Below are 19,157 nucleotides of genomic sequence, written 5' to 3' on the forward strand. Positions count from 1 at the left end.
TCATTCTTTTTTCTTTCTTTTTGGTGTGGGGATGTTTTATTTCGATTTTCTAAAATCTCTCTTTGATTTGTAAATTCAAATATAATTATCTAATTTGCTTTAATTAAAAATAATTTTTTTAATATCAATTAAAAAAACAATATTATTCTTCATCTTAAATTCACATAAATTGATGTATTTTGTGATTTTCTTATAAAACCATTTACATGAAAAATAGCATTTATCCAACTAAAATAGATTAATCTTGTTGAGAAATTCCTGGTCATAAGCCATTCTAATGAACATCCTCCTAACATGCCACCAAATGAGTCTTTAAAGAAGTGAAAAATCCATCATTTTTCTACAAACAAATATATATTTTTATTTTGTTTACCCTTTTTATTTGACCTTAATAAAGCAAATAAAGGACAGTGAAAGCAGTATGAAAATCCATTTCTTGGCATATATGTGGCATAAACTCCAAAGTTCCTCTTCCTCTTCCACCTGAATAAAAAGTAAAAACATAGTGATACTGGATAGATAGGGTGCCGAACAAGGTGAGAGCACAACAATCTCAGTAAAGCAGCCAACAACAACTGATTGTTCCAGCTGAGATGCTCATAAAAACCAAATACACTTGCATATAAGTGGATTTTTAACATTAAAAGAACCATATATGAATAAACGGAATTAAATAATCTGTACAAGGCAAGTAAAGGTCCAGCGTCCCCAAATTTTTGCACTAGCTTGCCACCATCTATATTGCACTAAAACAAATAAATGAACACAGATAACTTGTAATTCAAATCTACCCAACCATATAGCCACTGCACCTCCCAAGAAGTCGCAACATCAAATCTGACACTTAGCAGCTACTGCTCATCCTCAATTCCTTTCCCTTCACCAGGCGTTATTATTAGTTACAGAAAAACTCTTGCCACTTACTGCATATTTCCCCTGCAACTGGCAGTGCTATAACCTTTTGCAACTGTCTATTTCTTCACAAGCTTCTCATCTTCAACGTCCTGTAAATTGCCCATTAGATTTCAAATTAACTTTCCAACAAATCCAAGGTAACAATTATTTGGTGCAGCTAAAATAGTCAACGGTTATTCGGCAATTAAGTTCTTTTATCTCAGTTTTGGTTGTCATATTAAGTAGGAAGCTTTTCTTTTTCCTTTTTCTATATTTGAAAGAATTAAAATCCAAGGTGAAGCACAAGGCAATAAATTAAAAAATGTAATAGAGAACAGAGAATCGTGAAAGCAGTAAAATTTACCGAATTTCCAATTTTGTCAAAATCATCATCAAAGCTCCCTTCCTCACCCTCATCTGAAAGACCATGTAAGATAATCAACAAACTGAAGGTAGAGAGATGGCATGAAAGAAACATTAAAGATGATGAGCAGATTATCTGCCAGTCCAGTTCATGGTTGCTTCTAAATTAATCACGAGTTGTGAGTTCCATATACTTGATGTCCTTTTAATTTTACAGGATTTTTACTTATAAACAAAGCAGAGTCTCAATATACACCAAATTTTTTTTTTTTTGATAAGTAATATACACCAAATTGTTCACAAGTTCAATAACATTAGATTGTGTATTCGTGCACACAAAGTCCACAATTTCACTATGAATATATTGTACATAGGTCAAAACTAGCCATGCTTCAAAGCCAAACATCTCAGCAATCAAAGTGAAAAGTAACATGGAGTTCAAGGTGTCAACAACAGAATCAGCTCATAGTACTTATCAAAAAAGAAAAAGAATCAGCTCATAGTATTTTATTTTAATTTTTTAAATGTGTGCAACTATTTTACCAAGCATTTAAAAAATTAAGGAACCGAACTTCAACAAATGAACTCACCTACCCAACGCCAATGTGATTATAGTTCTGTCTTTCTATTATGCTACCTCATTGTTTCGAAATGATAGATGAAATAGAGAAAAAAGGACTGGAAGACCTATTCCACCATTCTGGTTTTTTTTACAATCAATACCACTATGGATGATTGATCAGGTGGAGGACCATAAACCATATGTAATTCAAGCAGAATGCAGCATGCCAAGCTCCGGAGAGTGGTGCGCCAATGTGCCAAAATGCACATTCAGAAGACATAGAATGTAGCTAGCTCGATGTTCCAAGGACCAGTTGTTTAAAATATTGCATATTCTAAACCATGAAATAAATGGAGGAAGGGATATATTAATTTGGAACGAGGCTTTGAATATAAGAATACAGCAACTGTAAAAAATGGAACATACCTGGACCCCCATCACTGTCTTCAAGATCTCCCAGAAGAAACGTGTCCAAGTCCTGCTCAGCTGATGATGACTTGGAAGTTTTACCCTTAGAGGAGTTCTCAATCCCTTCTGCTTTCTCATATTCTTCAGAAGTTTTCTTTACCTTATCATCTTTAACATCCTCTGCTGCTTTGAGCTTCAAATCCTCCATGTATTGCTTCTCATACCTGATAGTTAGCTTGTAAGCATTGAGAGAAAGTATGTGCTGTTTTCATTTTGAAAGTAGTATCGAGAGAAAGTATGTGCTGTTTTCCTTTTGTAAGTAGCATCGAGAGAAAGTATCAAGTTATATCACCATTACAAAGAAACGAACAAAAAAAAAAAAAAAAGAGAGAAACATCCATGCCTCAGTTTTGCCACTTCAGAAATGGAGAGCTTATGAAAAAAATAAATTATTAAAATTATTAAAAACTACTTTACACAAATTACCCAAACAAAGTATCTTCACATCAAAACCAAACTGGCTGAGTAAGTAAAAAGTAGATTTGACTTATTTTGAAAAATTGTGATTTTGTCAAATAAACATTGAAAAGTTTTTTTTATAAGTACATAAACATTAACATTTTAAAATTTATACTATGGATAACAGATTCATGTGGAACATCTAAAAGCAGCATACTAGACAATGGTACTCTTGTCAATTCCTCAATACCATCACATATTGATTGTATCATCAGTATGCCTTCTGAATCTTATCCGCATGTAGACATCATTGTTCAGGAGGTTAAGGTGTTAAAACTCCTCTTGCTTATATAGTGTTTTGAGTTCTTGTGATTCAGATGTCGTGTTCAATATGAAATTCTTGATGTAACTCAAACATGAAAATTGAGGTATAAGTTGCACAGGAAGCAAATATATAGTAGGTTATCAAAGTTCTTTAATTATTCCAGAAGTGTTAAAAACAGCAGCTGGATTGTGGCAGAAGCGTCCAAAGTAGAATTCCATTGATCTATTCCTCACTAGTGTGATTTTTCTTAATTGAAAAAATGATTCTCTTTCCATATCTCATGTAACATTATTGCGTAGTAAATGAAAACTTTTCCACGGGTTAACATTATATCTCAGCACACACAGTAACATTAACAAATTTATAACAAATGTGGGATCTCAACAGAGCCCAATGCAGCATGTAAAATCTCGCGAGAGTCCATAAAAAAAGTACTTTCACTCAAATAAGCTGCTACTTACGGAGCCACATGGCTGCTCACAAGTGTGAAATATATTCTCCAGAATCTTCTTTCTCTCATAACACGTGGGCATAACTCATATCTTAATCTTGAAATTTCCTGTAAAAGAAAACTTATTACAACAGCTCTACAAGTTCTGCTTTTACAATACATACTATGTGGCATCTCCTAGCCAGCAGAAAACTCAGTGCTAAACTTTAGGACAACAAATCTCTTCCGAAAAAACCATTCAAAATAACAGACATCTGTCTCAATACAATTTTAGCATTTATTTATTTTTGATAAGTAAGAAGTAAGTTTCATTGATATGAATGAAAATAAGCATAGCCTATGTACACAGGGAGTATACACAAGAAAACGCCTAAATAAATTCTAAAAGCACTAAATTAAAGATAAGAAGTCATGCACATTGTTTCTATTAAGGACAATGGCTGAAAACCACAGGAGTAAAGTACAATTTTAGCATTTATTTGGAGAAGTAAAACTTCGAGTCAAAGGACAACAAAAAGAAAAGTAACAATGTGAAACCAAGAAATCCATGATTTCACGAGCAAATGTCTGATGGATGTCTGCTTCATCTTAGACTAACATACTGTCGTTTTACTTTTATTTTTAATGAAAATTTTATCCACAGGAGCCACAAATGTTATAGCAAAGTAATAGTCACAAAACCAGATCTGCCTCCGCTCCCGCTAGGCATCTCTAGGCATTGAGCCTCAGATACAAGGACAGGTTCATGGATTTTCTCTTTCCAAACAGAGGGACAAGTTCTAACGCGAGCAGCATACATGATAATGACCCATTGACCATCTAAAAGCATTACGGAGAACGTAGAGAATTAGTAACAGATTCCTCGTATTCTTTTCCAGAGACACATAACGTGCACGCCCGTCACATGCAATTTAACAGTACATTCAAAATTAACCTTCTTACATATGTTTACTATAAACAATCAAAATGGAATTCAAAACAAAGAAAACCGAAAAAAAAATATCAAAGTACGAAACTAATAACGCAAAATTTGAGTTAAGCAATGAAAAACGTTAGAAAGTGGTTAAAATAGCGTCCCCGTATTCTTTGCCAAGTATCAGCATCCCACAACAACTCAGATCAGTATCGAAAATCCACAGAAGAAAATGCGCAAAGAAATGTCTGCTCAAATTAGAAGTACTTGGAAACCCCAAAGCCAATTGTCAATCTGAAAACCAAGAACAAATAACCACGCAATTCTCGACCATATAATTCACCTTGACAGTAGTGAGAACCACAGTGGCATGCTTCTCCTGCCACTCCGACAGATCTTTCCTCACGTTCGAAGCTGTCGTAGCCACATCAGACGCCTCTGCTTCTTCTGCATCTTCAACACCAATTCCAACCAATTCATCGATTACGAAATGAAACCCCCCAGACAAAATCCAAATGAAAAGAAAGAAAAGTACAAAATCAAAATGGAATTCACGGATTACCTTGAATTGGGAAATTCCGGAATGTAATAGCGGTGAGTCCTTTAACGAACTCACGTAGATCGTCGGTGACCCCGAACTTTTGGAGCTCCGACGGGGAGTACGCGGTGGGGGCTGATGAACTGGCGACGGAGAGCGAGGAGAGCTGAGAGGGGATGATGTCGGGTAGGGAGAGTGAGAGGGATTTGATCTGGATCTGATCGGCCTGCTTGAGCGCGGCAGTCTTGATCTGATCGGCCTTCTTGGAGGCCTCGGCAGCGAGCTCCTTGGATTTCTTGGCGGTCTCGGAGACCAGGTCGGAGATGGAGACGGAGTTGGTGATAGTCTGGGATTTCTTCGCCGCTTCTTCTGCGAAGATCTTGGCTCTCTTCCATATGTCTTCCATGGCTCTCCTCCGCCTGAGACTGTCTGAATCTCCTTGATTCTTCACTTGTGGCTCGTTGAATTCTGCATATTAATGGAATGCGGCTCTTCGACGACAGCGTTTTGAGTGGTCTTAGAGAGAAGGTCCTGTTTGGTCTTGGCGGTGGTGTGTGAATGGTGCTGTAAATAAAAAGAAAAATTCTTCTAGTTGTTTTTTATCACTCCACATCTTATATTTTATAAAAAATATCCGTATGTTTTATGAAAACTATCTCTACAAAATCTCATTCTATAAAAAATTATAGATATAAAATGTAAGGTGTAAGAGTGAATAGTAGTTAATGTATAATATTATTCAAATAAATAAAATTGCTTAAAATTTTTTTATTATTCTTAAAAAAATATATTATAATTGATTATTAAATGAGACGACTTTTATGAAGCTCCGCTTGACCTATATAAACTTGAATATTTTTATATTATTATGTTATATAATATCATATCTATATTTATAATAAGTATAATTTTAATTGGGGGGAGGGGGGAAGGGGACCTCACACCCCGTTGCCCCGCCCCACATCTAGAACCCCTAACGGGGTTGGGGGATAGGGAGAACCCAACCCTACCTTGCATCTCCCCTGCCCCACCCTCGCTTCATTTATATATATATATATATATATATTATATAAACATAAATATATATTTATATTTTACAAATTATACATATATAAATATATATTATAATTTATTAGATTTGTTTACAAAATTTGTACTAATAAATTTAAAAATTACATAATTTAAAAATTGATACACTATAACTTATACAAAATATGTACTAATAAATTTTTAAATTATAGTCATATTTACAAGTTTTAAATTTACAATTTGGGGTTAACAATGTATTTTTAATCACTTTTGGACTTATGAATATTTTTTAAACCTAGTGAAAATGTAGTATATTTTTTAAGTGGATGGAGGCGGAGCGGATTGGGTATCCGCCCGCACCCCGCTCCTAATCCCAGGAGAGGGGGACAAGGGTGAAAACCCCACCCCCGCCCCATGCGAGGCGGGGTGCCGGGAAGGGGTGGCCCCGCCCCATAGGGGGCGGGTAGCACCCCTAATTTTAATATTTAAGGAGATTAAAGGAAACCATGTTCATAATACTAAAATAGACATGTTACTTAATTCTTATAAACACAATCACTGATATATCTATATATATGAACTATAAATATATTGGCAAAAAGTAAAAATTTGTTTGCCAAAATTTTTATACATAAAGTTATATACTTAATATAAATAAATTATTTATATCAAGTTGAGTCAGCTCGTGAACAAGCTCAATCTCGTTCGAATGTTAAATGAGTTGGACGTGAACATAAAACTCAATTCGATAAAAGTTTAACTAACAATGTTTGATACACATCGATGGAGACAAATCAAGAGTTATATTTGATTTCATAATTATCAAATTAACTTATTTGATTTTCATAATTATCAAATCAAGAGATTTGATTTTCAAATATATTTATCTTGTATCATTTCCATGTAATTTTCTTATAAATAGAGATTAATGTATTGTATTCTATCACAATTAAGAATAGAAAAAATATAGCATTTAAATTCTCCATTCTTCTCTCTTCTCTTTCTTTTTTTTTTTTTTATTATATTTTATTTGCTATCATGGTGTAGCTTTTGGCTAACGTCATACTTGATCCCGTGGACTATTTTTTTTTTAAGTTTTTCCACAACCTTTATATCTCACAAAAGCCTTTTGATTTGGTCCTATAGTTAACCAAAGCTATATATAGCTCATTATCAGCTTAATCTTTTGGCCTATTGTTAGTGTTTTGTTGGCTTTAGCCCAACGTCAACTCATTATTAGCCACAACTCTAGATTTGATATCTCAGCTGTCAGTTATTTCATTACCAATGTCATTCTCATCATCTCATCGATAATTAATTAACGAATATAAAGATTACACTCAATTCAAACTCACCTAATTCTTGGAGTTGTATCTTCTAATTATCTTTTTTTTTAAGGGTTATTAAAGGAATGCAAATCCCCGTTTTAAAATGGTTGGCAACGATTAGGTTATGGTTATTGGTGAACCATAGAAACCCTTTAGGTCGATCGATCGTTAGCTAATCTCTCTAATATCACAAAGTTAATTAATTATATATGTTAACGTTGTATTTTGTAAGCCTTTGAGTCGAGTTCGAGCAACTCGGGTCTTGGGTCCTTATACCTACACACTCGACGGTTCCTCTCTCAAATTTAGTGGCACGCCTACTGACAGTTGGATTTGGCACTTAATTGCGTCCGTTCAGTTCTCCTAGCATTGATGATGTCAGACAACTCTTTCTCTTCACATTGCATCATATAGTACGCGCTGCGAGATTCATGCTAGTTATGCTGGCCTCGTGGAGCGCATGTGCTCCCACGATTTGGGATCCCAACCATCGCTGAGGTTTATTTAAACCTCAATACCTTCATCATTTGGCACCTACTCGCATTCCTTGCCATCGTTTTCCTCTTCTGAATCCCATGCATTCCTGAGCTCTCTTTTCTTCTCTTCTTCCGTGTATTTTTGACTTCTTCTTCATTTGTTTTTCCATTACCATGGCTCCCAAGAACCCTTCCCGTGCTACCCCAAGGGCTTCAACTATGTCAATCCCTCTGATTCCTCATAGGCTTTCGGGGGTTTGGACCCTCCCGAGGTCCGTACCGAATTCCAACGGTTTGACGAGTTTTCCTGGATGTCGGTGGTGATTCCAAGTGAGTTGGAGTCTTTGAAGTTTGCTTTTAAGGTGCCTGACATCATGAAGTTTAAGGTGCTAGAGACTCAAGGAGTGGTGGACTCAGAAGGTTACTCCTCGAAGGTAGCCCTATATCCAAGCATGTTCTCTAGCAGCCTTCGACTGCCCTTCGCGACATACTAGACTACCTACGCTTGGCACCAACATGACTCCATCCAAACACATGGAGGATTTTGGTGTATTGTTGCGTCATTTGGTAGCGGGTGCTAGAGGAGGTGCGTTCAGAACATCCTGACCTGACCGCTCGCGAGTTCCTTCTCACCCACAACCTTTTGAGAAAAAACAGCAACAAGTTCAGCTTCTAGTCTATCCATGCGTTGACTCGTCTAGAGCCGCAATACAATCGGGTGAAGGGGTGGGCCTGACTTTTCTTCTTCTTGTCGAGCAAAGGATGTGAGTTCTCGATCAACTAGGTCAATTGGAGCGACTATCCTGTTCGCGCCATCTGGGGAGTTGTGGGCAAGGACAAAAGCTTTTGGCTGTTGGCCACTCTCGAGGAGATGAGTCAGATCGAGAATGTCAGAGCCTAGGTGAAGGCGCACCTGGATGATGTTTTCTTCGAGGCCCTGTTGGATGAGAGTAGCCTCCGGCGATACTTGGCACCCCTGGCCAACGTTTTTCCAATTGGACTATATCGATGCAACTGACCATTCCTCAAGTTTGTAGGCGTTCAGGGAAGAGGGGTCCCGCTAAAGCAGCTTTGACTCGGCTCCATTGCCCCCGGCGAGGCAATCTTTTGTTCCTTTGCTTGTTCGGTGACCAAAGCCATCCTTCGAAGGGGGAGGGAGGCCCTCCCCGTCTCCCAAAGCCTCATCTTTTTCTTCTTATTCTCCATGTGAGGCAGGCGGCGCTGGGGCCCTTCAGCAAGTTCGGGCCGACCCCCCAATGGCCAACGTTACTCAGCCTGGGGGGCCCTCCCCATCCCTTCGGAGGTTCCTTCTCCGACCTTGCCCGGCAATATGGGGGAATTGTGGAAGTTTCACAGGGGAAGAGTTGCTCTCCTTATGGTTTTATGGAGTCCTTTTGGACCCTCATACTCGAATGTCCCAGATAGTGATCCAATCTCTTAAGATTGATGTCAATATGATTCCCTTACTTATGTCTGAAGAACGTCTTGCTGGGGGTGAGGATTTTTTTGATTGGGTTTCAATCTTGGAGTCTCCCATTGCTTATTCTCCCGAAATCGAAGTTGTCTCATCCGTGGCTGTGTCTGTAGGGAACGGAGGTGACGAGGTCGTGCCTAGTAGGGAAATAATGAGGGCCATGTCTTGGGCCACTAGGGTTCTGGTTGATGCATTCGAAGCTGAGGTTGTAGTGGTGCCAGTTGAGGTCAATAAAGTTTCGGTTGTTGTCTTCGACATTGGGGCTTTATTTTCCTTCACTAACACCATCCCAACCTTAGGGTCGACAGGAGCTGGTGCCAAGGTGGCGATGGGAGCGGTGAAGGAGATTGAGGCAGCTCTCCTCGGGCCCGAAATTAGTTCGTTAGCGGCTGATTCGGCCCTGGCAATTCCAACGAGCCCATGTGTCAGAGAGGATCTTGAGCGTGTCGTGGAGGATGAAGGTGAAGGTGAAGGTAAAGGTCGGGGAGGTCTATTCTCAACAGAGTTCTTGGGGGGTGCCAACGCATCTTGGGGCAATGACACTTTGATTGGGAATCCTTCTGAGGAAAGGGGTTATGCTGCCCCGAGGTTGATGGTAGACGGGGCCGGCTCTGAATCTGTCCAAGAGATGGCCGAGAAGCTTAGGAGGTTCTTTTTCAGGGTTGGCTATTAACTCATTGCATTCCTCTTTAAGTTTTCTTGGTATATTTTTCTTTAAGTGCTGACTTGAAGACTTTCATGGCAGGGTGTGGAGTGGCTGGCGACTTTTGTTGTGAGTGATCAAGAGAGGCTGGAAGGGGAGAACCGGGCACTCTGATCATTGGCACGATTGACCTTGCATCTTGCCAAATGGGAGAAAGAGAGAGAAAAGAGAAGTCGGAGAAAGCCTTCGTTAAGGTGCAACTCAGTCGCCGACGGAGGCAGAAGAGGATACTCCAGCTCCTTCATCGAAAGGGCAAACTCAAGTCTGACCTGGCGAGGTCACAGAAGGAGGTCGGTTCCCATCGCCTCAAAGCGGCGCTTAGTGGGGAAGCGAGGGAAAATATTCAAGACTCCCTCGATCGCCAGTCAGGGGAGTTGGACAAGGTCCGGGTCGAGAACTCAAGGCTGGCTAAATAATACTACTCTGATGCTCGGTCGTATAAATGGCTGGATGGGAGATACGAGGAGCTTGCCAAGTCCTTACAAAACAAGTCAGACTCTCTCAAGGCCAAGTCCCAGAGGGTGAAGAAGTTAGAGGCTAAGAATGCCTTGGCCTGTGCTGGGGAGTCCAGTGAGAAGAGCCATGCTACAAAGTTAGAAACCAGGCTAGCCAAGGCCGGTCATGTTATAGCCATTCATGAGGCAACTATCCAGGACCTACGCTCTCGCCTGGATCACGCTGAAGCTGTCGTGCCACGGCTGAGTGAGGAGCTGTCTCACGTCCGGTTGGTCCAAGATGACGCTTGGTCTTACAACTTTTTGAAGGGCTTGGAGAGAATGTTCCATGTGCTCATGAATCCTTAAAGCAATTTGAGGTCTCTGAAAGTGCAAGACCTTCCTCCAGACCTGGTGGCGCAGAAGCGAGATGCCTCGATATGGAAGAAACTGATCCCGAGGAATCTTTAGGACAACCCCGCTAGCTGAACTCCACTTGCCTTGTTTCTTTCCTTTTCACATTTTTGTGTTCCTCTTTTTGTATGTAACTTTGTTGAAACATTATTTCATTTCTGAGTATACATTTTTCTCTCTTCTTGTGTCCCTTTTTTCCTTCTTTTTCCTTCTTTTGCCTTTCCATTTGTGTATTTGGGGAGTATAACGGTGATGAGAGTAGAGGCAATGTTACTTGCATTTGTTAGGTAGGTCGTACTGGGTCCGTCCGAGCGAGCGATCTGGGTTATCGGACGTTTGGATCTTCTTAATTAGTTGCGAGGGAGGGGGAGCTTTGCATTATGAACAATCGTGAGTGTAACTTTATCACATTCATAATTGTAATCACGAATGTTTTGATTAATCTTCATTTCTTTGGAGGTGGGGGGCTTCTGAGAAGTTAAAGTTAGGTATTTGAGGGACTAAACCTGCACTTCGTCGAGGGAGAGGTCGGGATACCTCAGGCTAGGCCCACCTTTTTGGTCTCCCTGGGGAGGTAAGTTGACGGATAGCTGAGAAGTTGATTCGCTCTCCGCCGTGATAGGGTCGGGATAAGTTTTTGGCTAGTCGAGAGGCTAAACCCACTATTCTTTATGAGGGAGTTCGGGTTGCCGAGGGAGGGGGGCTGGACCCATCCGTTGTCCTTCACGAGAACTTATGTTACTGAGCAGTTTGAGACTGGACTCATTCCCACTTGTTGATATCACAAGGAAGGTAAGTGACTGGTTAGGCTGACGTTGATCCTGCTCTTCACCGTGGCGGAGGTCGGAGTAAGTTATCAGGCAACCGAGAGGCAAACCCGTTCTCCCTCGCTGGAGGCATAAGGTAGCCTTAAAGCGTATCCCATCCTTTAGGGTCCCGCAGGGAGTTAAGTTACTAGGCAATTTTGGATTGGACTTGCTCCTGCCTATTAACGCCCATGGAGAAGGTAAGTGTCAGGCTGCCAAAGGTTGGGCTCGCTCTCCACCACGAGAGGAATGAAGCAGCCTTAGGGCTTAACCTATCCCTTTGGGTTTTGTGGGGAGGTAAGTTAAGGAGCTAGGTTCGCTCTTCGCTATGACGGGGTTAGGATAAGTTTTTGGATAGTTGAGAGGCTAAACCTACTCTTCTCCTTGAGGGAGGTCGGGTTGCCGGAAGGCTGGACCCATCCGTTGCCTCTCACAGGAAGGTAAGTTATTGGGCAGTTTAGGACTTGACCCAATCCCGCCCATTGATATCATAAGGAAGATAAGTGTCGGGTCAGACTAAGGCTGATCTTGCTATTCACGAGAGGGATAAGCTGAGAGACTAACCCGCTCTCTCTCGCAGGAGGGATAAGCTAGCGTTAAGGCGTATCTCATCATTTAGGATCCTACGAGGAGGTAAGTTACCTAGTAGTTTGAGATTAGACCCGCTTCCGCCTATTGACGCCCACGAGAAATGTAAGTGTCAGGCAGCCAAAGCAGCTTTTAGGCATACCGCATCCCTTTATGTCTCCCAGGGAGGTGAGTTGTTGGCGATGGAAATTACGTTGCTGGAGGGAGCAGTCGTGATATAACAGAACGAGACACAATTTATTCTTGAAAAACCATACTTTCATTAATAGAGTTTATGTTGTTGGCATGGTATTGTAACTTACACGATTTACACTTTTCAACAATAAAAATTTCGTAGATGCTAGGCATTCCAGGGGTGTGGCAGCTCTTTCCATTGGGAGTCTTGGAACCAGTAGGAGCCTGGATGGTTGTTGGCAGTGACCATGCAGGGGCCTTCCCACCTAGGGCCCAGCCACGTAGGGGTCTTCCTGGAGCCCACTACGAAGGCACACTTCACGGGTTTGAGCTTCATCTGGTATATCCACGATATTGCAAAGGCTTCATGTAGGTCGGTGAGGTGTTGTTCGGGAGTCTAACTTTTGACTAGTAAATTGTCCACGTAGACCTCCATATTCATTCCTATTTGATTGTTGAACATGCGGTTGACCAGCCTCTAATAGGTGGCCCCTGCATTTTTTAACCCGAACGGCATGGTCGAGTAGTAGTACAATCCTTTGTCAGTGATGAACAAGATCTTTTCCTCTTCATCGGGGTTCATGCGGATTTGGTTGTATCCGGAGTAGACGTCCATAAAGCTTAGCATGCAATGGCTCGCCGTGGAGTCGACGATCAGATCAATGCGGGGTAGCAGGAAGTTGTCTTTCGGGTAGGCTTTACTTAAGTTGGTGAAGTTGGCACACATTTTCCATTTTCTATTTTGTTTTTTTTTTTTTTCACCAGCACCATGTTGGACAGCCAGTCCGGGTAATGTGCTTACCGTATGAAACTTGCCATGAGTAATCAGTTGACTTCGATAGCGTTCTTCTAGGCACTAAAGTTTCAGCATTTCTGTCTGATCCCCTTGGCTTCCGGGTCCACGCTCAGGTGGTGTTGCATAATCTTCGGGTTGATCCCAGGCATATCCCCATGATTCCAGGCGAAGGCATCTTGGTGTTGTTGCATGGCGTGCCTCATTTCGGGCACCATTCCACTGCAAATCTTCGTTGTAGCTTCCGGGCAGCTTGGGTCTAGGGGATTAATTCCAGAGGTTCATTTGGTTCCACCTTCCTGAGGGTTTGTTCATCTTGGATTTCTCTGTTCGTCGTGGCGTGTTTGGGTAGGGGTAAAAGGATGTGGTCACCGTCCGGGTGGTGGACTACATGCACGTTGCCATCCTTTGGCTTCAATTCTTGCACGTAACACTTTTACGCCAAAACTTGTTATCCTCGAATTTTGCCTACTCCCTAGAGGGTCAAGAATTTCATCTTCAAGTGATAAGTAGACGTTACTGCCCTCAGGCTGTTGAGAGTAGGTCTGCCAAGTATGGCGTTGTACGATGAGGGGGTTTTGACAACTAAGAAGTCAACCATGGTCGAGGTCGTACAAGGGGCTCTGCCTACTAAGACAAACAGGGCGATGGTGCCTACTGGCTGGACCATGTCCCCTGAGAAGCCTTTCAGTGTCATAGGCACTGGCTGAAGTCGGGCGTTATCAATCCCCATTCGGGTGAAGGCTTTCCAGAAGAGGATATCGGTGGAGCTACCATTGTTGACGGGAATCTTTTTAGTGGTAAAATTGGTGACTAGCATAGTCACTAACAGGGTGTCATCGTGAGGATAGAGGACCTCTTCCTCGTCTTCCTTTCCGAAGGAGATGGTGGGGATCAGCTCACCTTTCTCGTGTTTGGCGGGACGATACTCGACTAAATACACCTCTCGGTATCATGCTTGTCTGGCATGCACCTTCGAACCGGATGATGTTGCACCCCCGCCAACAAACCCTCCCGCGATGGTTCTGATTTTGCCCAACGGGCGACCTTCTTGAGGCGGCATGCTGGGGCAATCGTGCTATGGTCTCCCCTCGACTACCCTTTGTCTTGGGCTTCCCTCCCCTCTTGGTTTGTTGGCCCTTTATGCACTTCTTTTTCGTGATCTCCTCCTCCACTCTCGCCCTGGTCTCCCCTCGGGAGGATACTATAGTCTTGGTCATTCAATTTGCTCTCTTTCCTCTTTAAAGGAAATGCAATCTTATGTGTTATGAGTGTTGGATTGATGGTAAGTGCAATATCATCTATCGTCATGCGCTCTTTGTTGAACCTGGATAAGTATGCTTTTAAACCTTTGTTTTCCCCCTGCTTGATGGTCAGGAAATACACTATGAGGCATCTCCTTCTTCTGCTTGTCATAAATTGTGTAAGGAATACACGGGCCAACTCCTTGAAGTTGTTTCGGGCGTTAGGGACCCAAACCTTACTCTTGCCAGTCTCTTCAAGATCAACGAGAAAGCTCTACAAGCTACCTCTCATGGGAAACCATGCAGAGTCATGTGAGCTCTGAAGGTCTTCAGGTGTTCAAAGGGGTCTTTGGTCCCGTCATACATATCCATGAGGGGAATTCGAAACTTAGGTGGCAGCGGCACGACCATCACTTCTGCGTTGTAGGGTAGGCCCGTGCTAATGAGTAGTTGATCACTGATGACGATGTGCCCATCTTTTTTGCCATCTCTTTGTATTTCCCTTTGAGGGTACGTAACTCGTTTTGCATGTTTCTTCTTTCTTCCTTCGTGTCACCTCCCCCTCCTGCATTTCTAGATTCTATGTGCTCACTGTTGCTTGGCTCTACATTGTTTTCTAGTTCGTTGGTGTCTACTTTGAGCATCTCGTCTTCCTCTCGTTAGTTAGTTTTCCCACCAACTGCTCCATTGCTGCGAGCCTTGCTTCCATGCCTGCTGATGGTGCTTCTTCCTGCCCCCGACTTGTCTGAGAACTGATTGTCGCAGGCATATGAAGGACACGTGAAGTCTATAGGGATCCCACAGACAGTGCCACTGTTGAGGTAGTGTTTCGTACGCCTTTGGGCCGGGTTCCATCAACTTGGATCTTGGGTCCTTATACATGCACACTCATGAAAAAAAAGAGAGAGGGGGGCCTTGGTGGAGGCTAGGAAGTCTCCGATGCCTAAGTCAGTATATTTACTTAGTAGTTCGTGCTTGAGTGCGAGAGATCAGAGAGAGTTCTTCGTACTTGGGAGTTGGCTTTTATACAAAGTTTTTGGGTGGGGACATCTTGTACCTTGCCTTAGGGGACTCATGTCACTTCGATTGTTGTTTGGTCAGAATCCTTTAATTCGGTGTGGCTTTTGAGATGGCATCATTAATGCGGTATGGTGTTTAGAGAGCAACGCCATTAATACGGCATGGCTCTCTGACTAGACTTTAACCTGCAAGTGATTATTACCGAGTCTCTACATACCTTCTATCCGGAGATCGAGGCTCCTCTGCATCTCTCGCTCACCTGCCTGTACAGGTTCTCGAGGGCTAGGCGTTATTGGGGTGTGTTAGGGCGGTGAGTCCCATCCATCCCTATCGTTTGTCTTTCTCGCGTGATGGTTGCTTCACGGGTTGGCTTTGCTTATGAGCCGAGTACTTTATAGAGACCCAATAACATCTCTTAAAAGAGGATCGTTGGGTTGAGTTGGGCTCTCCCTCATTTTTCCGGGGTCCCTCGTAGGCTTGTCGTGGGGCTTACAAAAATCCCCTAACATATGGTCGTTTGATAAATGCATATATGCTAGCTACCACGTACGTACGATTAGTTGTTGGAGTCAATATTGATAATATATATAAACTAACGATATTTATATATATGAACAATACTTAATTTAATGATACGATGTGATATTTCTGTACTGCATGCATTGCTGCAGGCTGGTGCGACAACGTCTAATATACGTAGGCTTTACCGCGAGTAGTACACATGAAAAATAGAAAACTTCGATCGTTTACTAACAAGATCAAGCCTAGAAACTTAATTTATGGTAATTCCTCCAAATTATACAACCAACATGGTTTAGTACTACTACATGATCTCGATCGACCTTGAAACGTCCATCTTAATTATATATGTTGGCCATGTATGTACGTCTGTAACCCACATTTGATATTCTAGCAAGGCAGATCATGATCAGAGAACTTATACCTACGTACGTACGTACGCTACGGTAGGGTCCTTATGAGTTTCTAACAAATCCTAGGGTTTCGCTCCGTAATGTCGGCCGCAGGGAGTATAGTAGAAGACAATATTCATAATTAATTTCTTTAGCTCGATCGACCGGGAATGAAATAGTACTATATAAATATGCATGCATGGTCTGCTCAGTGCTGCCTGCATGTTTCATGGACCAACCGGCATCGACTTGTTATGTATAGGACGTCGTTTTCTTACAGGGGAATAATCCATAGTCAAAATTTGTGACGTGTCTGACTCTGCCCCCTCCACCCATTCCTGCCCATGCACTTCAACTTCCTCTTTACCGGCGTACGACTTACCTGATGATCAACATCTCACATTATTTTTTTATATATAAGAAAAAACTACTTAAACCTAGCTACTTTCTTGGTATGTCAATATTGAAACAATCAAATATTCTTTCTCTAAAGCAAGCTGTTTAGGACAAAATATTATATATATATATATATATATATTATATGTTTGGTGTGTTTAGTTCGCTCTCGAAATATTTTAGAATCTTTGTAAATAGTAATAAAATAATTTAATCAAGATATTTTACTAGATTTTGAAAAGTGAGAAAGAAAAAGTTATTAAATAATTGTTTGAATATAATTTTTTAATATTATATTTGTTTTGAAGTTTGAAAAAACTATATTGATTTTTGTATTTTGTTGTGAAATTTATAAAACTGTAATGATCAGGTAATGATTAGATGAAAGAAAAATATTTCTAATCATCTCTACACCACATACCATACGTACACGATTTTTGTATTTTTTTTTTATTTTTCTCCTTACCAAATGTGTGGTATATAGATGATGAGTAGAATAATTCATTTAGTTTAGCAAAAATAAAATAAAAAATTCAAGTGTGGTGTGTGGATGATGGGAAAAAAAGCTCTTAGATGAAAATAGTTGAAACTGAAATGTGTTTTTTGTTTGAGTACTGACATTTGGAAAGGAAGTTTTGAGAAATTTTCATGTTAATTATCTCGCTTATCAAATGTACCTAAATGTCAATTTGATTTCTCTACGAAAGATATCCATGAATAGGGATTCACCAGATCATGATCAGAATAAACACAAGAACATATCCTTTTGCAAATAGAAAAATGGGATAGCTTGATCAGGCGAAGGTTTCTGACTTTACATAATGTATTTGCCATTGGAATGATATGTTGCTGTTGGATTAGAGATCTAAAAAAGAAAACTTTCGCTAGTTAATTGGTTTTCAATGAGAAGAAGTACTAGAAGATGATTACCTGTAATAACGTATCCTTCTAATTGTCTATTAATATTGTGAGATTGTAAATCGTGACTTCCATGTTCTTTTACAGCCTGTTGCTCAGAAAAATAAGAGAGCATATATTTAAGTTAAGAAGCATGCATTCACAGATGAAATGTTCATAAAAATGTTATGACAATCACTCATGATCATTAGAGTAATTACCTCAGAGAGTCTGAGCTTCCTTGGCAGTGGCCGCAGAGAATGCTGAAGTTGATCATTCGCTGCTAGTACGTAATGCAAAGCAGCTAGTGATGATCAGATTTTTAACATGAGAGAGAGAGAGAGAGAGAGAGAGAGAGAGAGAGAGAGATTGCGTAGTACCCTTTTCATAAGATGGTTGGGCCTGGATTTGCATAGAAGCAGATGGTGTAAGCAAAGCGGAGATCGGGACAAGTAGTACTACACAGAGCGTAGTCATAAGTAGTATCAGCTTCATTACTTATACGTACATGCGCTAGCAGCTTGGAGGCTTATAAATGCATGAAAGACTTGCCTTTTTAAGGGAGTGCTATTGATTCTATATATTTTAGCAGCGCCCTGCAGACGTACTCTGGTAGTACTTATAACTTAATATCTAATAATTATATATATATATATATATATATATAGCCCTGCATGCATGCATAACCAGCCGAAGGCTCGATCGAGGAAATTAGGGGTTCGATTTATAAGGAAAGAGCTGAGATCAGGGCGGGGAGGAAACCCGCACGCATTGTACATATATATGCCATGGAAATCCCGTCTCTTTTCAGAAGGCTAGCATCGTCGTCGTCACGTACGTTGGGTTTTAATTTATCATGACCGGGTTAATATTACAGTAGTACTTGCCCACGGCCCTCGATCTCTCATGTTTCTGTCTTTTTAATTATGTCAATTAATTAAGGACGAACAATGTACGGCTCGATTAATATTTTTTTTGATGACCTTATTTATGAAAATATTTTATAATAATTTACCCGATCTACCATAATTTCCATATATCTATCTATATCTTTATATATAATAAATGGCTATGAGACGGAGTAAACGGAAAATCTTGTTTTCCGTTTACTTTCTGTTAAATGAACGTTAGCAGCTTGAAATTCTTTTATCCTTCATTTTATAATATTTTTTTACTTGCATGCTGTCTACTTTTTCTCTTCACAGATTGTTTGATGTTGTCTATAATGCTTTTTGAATGCTTTTTTCTCTTGTCAGATTATGATAATTTTGGGATTTCTGGGGCGCTGACCGACATCAAACAGCAAAAGGAAATTTAACTCAAAACCCAAATTGTCAGATTATGATACTTTTGGGATTTCTGGGTGGGGTGCTGACCGACATCAAACACAAAAGCAAATTTAGCTCAAAACTCATATTAAAACCTACACATATAAATAAAGATATATCTTTATGATCACTTGATCTCGATCCTTTCTTCACCATTTTTATGCTCTGTCGATTTCGATGAGTACGTACTCAGCTGCTTATGTATTACTCTTCACCATTTTTATGCTCT

At 40.7% G+C, this 19,157-nt stretch overlaps 2 protein-coding genes across 3 annotated transcripts; both read right to left on the minus strand.

The window, feature by feature from the left end:
* Positions 1-553: 553 nt before the first annotated feature.
* LOC109022048 lies at positions 554-5,485 on the minus strand. 2 transcript variants are annotated; one of them, XM_019004844.2, is made up of 6 exons: positions 4,938-5,485; positions 4,719-4,828; positions 3,473-3,570; positions 2,246-2,451; positions 1,259-1,311; positions 554-1,004 (listed from the first exon to the last, which is right to left on the minus strand). In XM_019004844.2, exons 1-6 carry the CDS (start codon positions 5,317-5,319, stop codon positions 972-974), a joined length of 882 nt encoding a protein of 293 aa, XP_018860389.1. In that variant the 5' UTR covers positions 5,320-5,485; the 3' UTR covers positions 554-971. The 2 variants fall into 2 exon arrangements, with proteins under 2 accessions (XP_018860389.1, XP_018860390.1); XM_019004845.2 differs by having other exon boundaries at positions 4,719-4,822; positions 4,938-5,479.
* Positions 5,486-16,534: 11,049 nt separating this feature from the next.
* LOC118344198 (probable root meristem growth factor 8) lies at positions 16,535-18,095 on the minus strand. Its single transcript, XM_035684305.1, has 4 exons — positions 17,981-18,095; positions 17,822-17,883; positions 17,634-17,709; positions 16,535-16,689 (listed from the first exon to the last, which is right to left on the minus strand). Exons 1-4 carry the CDS (start codon positions 18,093-18,095, stop codon positions 16,535-16,537), a joined length of 408 nt encoding a protein of 135 aa, XP_035540198.1.
* Positions 18,096-19,157: the final 1,062 nt, after the last annotated feature.

The sequence above is a fragment of the Juglans regia genome, chromosome 13, assembly GCF_001411555.2.
Source record: "Juglans regia cultivar Chandler chromosome 13, Walnut 2.0, whole genome shotgun sequence".
NCBI lineage: Eukaryota > Viridiplantae > Streptophyta > Magnoliopsida > Fagales > Juglandaceae > Juglans > Juglans regia.